The sequence below is a fragment of the Arachis ipaensis genome, chromosome B03 (assembly GCF_000816755.2).
Source record: "Arachis ipaensis cultivar K30076 chromosome B03, Araip1.1, whole genome shotgun sequence".
Classification (NCBI taxonomy): Eukaryota; Viridiplantae; Streptophyta; class Magnoliopsida; order Fabales; family Fabaceae; genus Arachis; species Arachis ipaensis.
In genome coordinates, this window is record NC_029787.2 from 17,224,570 (window position 1) to 17,229,950 (window position 5,381).

The window sequence follows — 5,381 nt, forward strand, 5'->3', positions numbered from 1 at the left end:
TTTAATTACAGTTTTTTCTTTTTTCTGAATGGAAAATTTGTGGATAGGTGTTCCATGGGGCTGACAATGATGTTGTCTGGCTACAAAGGGACTTCCATATATATGTTGTTAATCTATTTGATACTTCAAAGGTGAGCTATTCATGATAGATCATGCTTCTTGGCTTTTAAGGATTGATTAGCAGTTTTTGTTTTATGAATTTGTGTTTATGTACTACAGGCATGCGAGGTGCTGTCAAAGCCACAGAAATCACTTGCTTATCTACTTGAAACTTACTGCAGTGTGACAACAAATAAATTATTACAGGTTTGACCTTATTGATCTGCTTGTTAATTAAATGGGGTCATTTATCATCATCAATATAGTTTTCAGTTTAAGTATTTGGCATCCATAGTTGCAATAGAACATGTAAACCTTTTATCTTTCACATAGTTTGACTAGAATGACCATTTCTTTTATATGCTTAATTGTAGCGTGAAGACTGGAGACAGCGCCCCCTCTCAGCAGAAATGGTGCATTATGCACGAACAGATGCACACTATTTGTTGTATATTGCAAACTGTTTGATTGCTGAGCTCAAACAACTTGACAATGGTATGTCTTCTTGTCTGATACTTTAAAGTAAAAGTTAGAAACAATTTTTTTTTCTTGTCATAAATAATCAGTTTAAGTAGATTGGATATTTAAAAACTTGCATCAGTGAGCCCCTTTCCCTTATATCTCTTCCCATTCCCCAAAAGAAGTGGCCAGAGAAATAAGAAGGTTATTTTATACCTGGGATGATTATGGTATTTTGTCATCTTGATGGCTTTGATAAAACAGCATCATAAGACATTTTCCCTGTGTTGAGCTAACTGAGACAGCATAACACAGTAACTTTTTAGGGGTTTCCTTTGATAATAATGTGTCAAAATTCTGAATTTACTATTGTGTCAGAAAACTCTTGTGACGATGACAAATTCCATTTTGTTCACGAGGCTAGTCGGCGTTCAAACATAATCTGTTTGCAACTTTTTACAAAAGAAGTTGAAGCTTCTCCTGGTGATTCTGCTGCATCATCATTATTTTCTCGTCATGTGAGTGGTCAAGGCTTCACTTCAGTTTCCAATGAATCCCAGGTTTGTTGCTTCCTGCACAGATTAATCTTGTGAGATGTCTCGTTGGATATAAAATTCTGATGCGCTTCTCTGCTTTCAGTTTCAGACTATTGTGAAGCAACTGTGTGGATGGAGAGACCTGATGGTCAGTTATAATCTCCTTCAGTTAAGCTATCATTTAACATTGATTTATTACTGTAAAATGTAGATACCAGTGTTTTTCCAATTTCCCTGATCGACCATGTAGTTTGCAAACTGTGAGATGGAACAGCAATCTAGCCCTATCTATTATCAAGGACATATGAGAGAGAACTCAACATGATTCTTGACCTTATGGCACCATCTTTTCGTGCCATAAATTGATAAAAGCTAGGAGTAATACAGAACTAAGATGAGATATATTTTAGTATTTGTTTGTATTTTTTGAAAATTGTTATTATATTTTCTGATATTAATTATTGCTAAATGTTCAAGTCAAGATTATTATTCATAGTAATGAGAACAATTAGGACGAAATTCTTCCTGAACCATCGGAAAAAATGTACAAAACTATGTTAATCTAGACACAGGACACAACACTGAAACTTTTATTCACTATCCTCCATTGTTATAGTGACTAAGTTGCTTACTGTATAACTTTTGACGATGGTGAATCTTTTTTATGACAACATTAGTTACATGAGAATATTCTGTGGCATTTCAGGCTCGCATTCATGATGAGAGCTTAAAATATGTACTGTCAGACCAGGCAATTGTTGCTTTGGCAAGTCAACCTTTGTCAAGTGAATCCGAAATATACAATCTCATAGCTCTGGTTGATAATAATGTGGAAATGGGTCTCAATTTTTTCATCCATTCCCCATCTCCTGTTGTTTGCAGCCACTTGAGTGATATCCATCATATTCTTGCAGACAAGTTGATTGACCATGCTCACATTTATTCATGGATTATTCAAAAGTGCCTGGGTCCAAATGGGACTTGTCCACTTTCTATATTTAATTATGCTTTGCTGTTTAACAGTAACTTAAAACCTAGCTTAGCTTATAAACCCTCTGGTCTAAAAAATCATAGACAGATATCCCGGAAAGCTTCTCGAGATTTGTTTGTTCAAAAATTCTCCTGTAAGGCTCCTGTTTATCATAACTGCCGGATATTTGCTAATGATGGGAGGCTGCTTTGTTACTGTGATAAGAAGAAGCTTGAGTGGTTGGTGCACCTTTTAATTTGTTTTACACTTTTCTTAAAGGTGCTGTTTCTCTGTGAATACTGAATAATGATCAATTTTGCAGGTACCTAAGTCGGGATCTCGCAAAACTTGTTGATAAGGACCCACCAGCTATAATGCTTCTATTTGAACCCAAAGGTCGCCCAGAGGATGAAGACAATGATTTCTACATTCAGAGCAAGAGAAATATATGTGTTGGATGTGGTGAAGGAAGTCACTACTTACGGTACCGAATAATCCCATCCTGTTACAGAATGCATTTTCCTGAGCATTTAAAAAGCCATCGTTCTCATGATATTGTTCTACTCTGCGTGGACTGCCACGAAATTGCCCATGCGGCTGCAGAGAAGTATAAGAGAAAAATAGCTGCTGAATTTGGAATTCCTCTGTACGTTCAAAGGGTCGTTCATCCTGAACAAGAGCCTAATATACAGATTGAGGAGGGTGTATCTCCATTACAGTTACGTACAGCAGCTATGGCTCTTATACGCCATGGACCAAGAATGCCTCAAAATCGCCGTGAAGAACTGACTGAGGTTTGATCATATTTCTCTAATGTGAGCCTTGGTTACTGTAGCGAAGCCCCTCTTGATGATGAATGTCGGAATGATTTGCAATTTAATTTGATAGATTGAGCACAACTTAAATGTGATTATATAAATGACTGCGAGTATAGATTTGATGCATTTTTAATAAGGCTTCCAAATTGTACTTAATCAGTGGTCTTCAATTTGGCGTTGTTCATGAATGTTATTTAAGATCTTCATCAATTGTAGGGGCTTTTGTTTGAGGTTATCTGTTAATTTGTTTTGCAGGTTGTGAAGAGATATTATGGAGGAAGAGAAATATCTGAGGAAGATCTAGAAAGAGCCCTGATAGTTGGCATGAGTCCTCATGAGAGAAGACGGTTTGAGAAGAAGAGGGGTTTCTCTTTCAGACATGTGGGTAAAATAACAGCAGTGTCTGAAGAGGAAAACCCTGCTGATTCCACAACCAGAATTAGTAATGGGGATGCATCAAAGGTTGGTTCCCTTGATGATGGTTCATGTGCAAATGAAGAAACAAGTAATGATGTAGATAGAGAACATTTGATGGTAAACGATGATTCAGGAAACCCTTCTTTAGCTTCTGATCTTGCAGTTGATGCATCTGTCTCTCCTGATACTTCAAATGGGTACACAAGCTCATTTGAAATTGTGGATTATAGTGAAATTAGTGACTCTGTTACAAATGTTGATGGCACTAGTCTGAGTAAAAAGCAACCAAATGGAAGTGATGACTTATCTTATCCTCCCAACGATGAAGAATCGACTCAAACTAAACATAATTCAAAACAATCACTCTTAGGACATGGACCGCATGGACAAGAAGTTGTAGAACATTTAATGAAGGAATATGGGGAAGAAGGCATTGGACAGTTCTGTCAACGGTGGAGACAAGTATTTGTTGAAGCTGTAAATCCACGTTTTCTTCCTGCTGGTTGGGATGTAAAACACAGGTATGATTATTTAATTTTCGACTTGTTCACTGTGCAAACACAAATGGTCATCCTTAAAGTTATCTTACAGGAATATAATATGATGCTGTTAAGGCAATTAATATTTGCTTAAAGTTGTCATCAGATTTGTATTCACCTCCTGTTCCATTTATTTGTTATTGTCACATTCTGTTACATATTTGTATTCATGCATCTGGTTATGGATGTGGATACATATTCAGATACTTTGGGTTCAAGAATGTACCAAAAATTTATATAGGGAGTGTCTTATGATATTGTTTGTGTGTAGAAACTAAATTATCCATTTCTTTCTCTAAGGCTCTGACTCTGGACACTTTTGCCAGCGGAAGAAGGGACTTCGGTGAGTTCAGTGTATACAATCCTGGCAGAAGAGTTGGCGCTACTACTTAGTAATGACTCTGCGGAGCTGTGGCATGCTTTCGTCGTTGCTGCAATGCTGCTCTATCAAATTTACGGTGTTACTCCACATCCTCGTATAGTACATCCTGTACTGTTCAGAGAACATAGGTTTGATGATATGTTCATCTCAGTTGGTCAGTTTGTTATTTTGGTGAGAATATTTTGTTTTATAGCAAGCATAAGTGCATTATAAAGACATAGTTGCCTTCGTTTATATTCTTCCCTTTTGGTCTGATGGTGGTTATCATTTCAACTTGGGGAAAAAGCAAGCATTTCTGTTTGAACGTTTCGGATTGCGTTTAGATTGATTGTAACTAAAACGACATTATAATTCTTAGCAGTTAGCACCATTCCGCCTAAGAGATCATTCCATACCTTAAACACAATTTAACACTTCATATTCATACATTGATAATGAGAAACGATGTTTGTATAAAATTTTTTGTATTTTTAAAAATTTTCTTTTTTGGATATAAGTGGCAAATTTTTTAACCTAAACCCACAATTTCAACCTAAAAAACGACACTTCCATTTGATATTCTTGGACGAGGTTGAAAGTAAAATAAAAATAATATTACTATTCGTATACCAAACTCTTTTAATACAATTATAATTAGGTGAATGTTATCTTGTCTTTTATAAAATAATATGTAAGTTACCTTTTCTGATGTGTCATATTTTAATGGGTATTTATTTATTTTAAATTTTTAGTAGAATTTGTTAGATGACTAATTTATCTAATAAAATAAAAAATAAGAAATTGATTTCAGGTCATTAAAATTTGTTGAAAATTTAACAAAATATTTGAAAAATAATATTATATATTACTCTTTTATTTTTTACAAAATCTCTGATTTCTAACAAAAATTAAATAAAAATCTAGACCTTCATAAAAAATAATTGCAAATTAGCTACATTAATTTTTAAAAAACAAAATATAAAGTGTTTCAATTTCTTTTTTTTTTCATATAATTCTAAATCAAATTGTATAGAATAAATTTTCAAATTTAAAAATCTACTTGACACGATAAACTTTTCAAATTAAAAATTTTCACGGTGACAAATTAGATTTCCTTTTCATCTGAAACCTTGGCACAGATCTAAGCTACGATCCACTAAAAAGGATCCAATGAAAAAAAAG

At 34.6% G+C, this 5,381-nt stretch overlaps 1 protein-coding gene across 3 annotated transcripts in view; it reads left to right on the top strand.

Annotated features, from left to right (window-relative positions):
* The window catches only part of LOC107629968 (protein RRP6-like 3), a 7,029-nt gene extending 2,506 nt beyond the window's left edge, over nt 1-4,523 (top strand). The window contains exons 4-12 of one of the 3 annotated variants that reach the window (XM_021118309.1): nt 48-131; nt 220-306; nt 474-594; nt 937-1,118; nt 1,198-1,242; nt 1,801-2,303; nt 2,387-2,858; nt 3,126-3,820; nt 4,139-4,523. In XM_021118309.1, the coding sequence (XP_020973968.1) occupies nt 48-131; nt 220-306; nt 474-594; nt 937-1,118; nt 1,198-1,242; nt 1,801-2,303; nt 2,387-2,858; nt 3,126-3,820; nt 4,139-4,145 (2,196 nt within the window). In that variant the 3' untranslated portion in view covers nt 4,146-4,523. The remainder of the gene's footprint in view (nt 1-47; nt 132-219; nt 307-473; nt 595-936; nt 1,119-1,197; nt 1,243-1,800; nt 2,304-2,386; nt 2,859-3,125; nt 3,821-4,138) is intronic. The other 2 variants (XM_021118308.1, XM_016332944.2) reach the window with 2 other exon arrangements.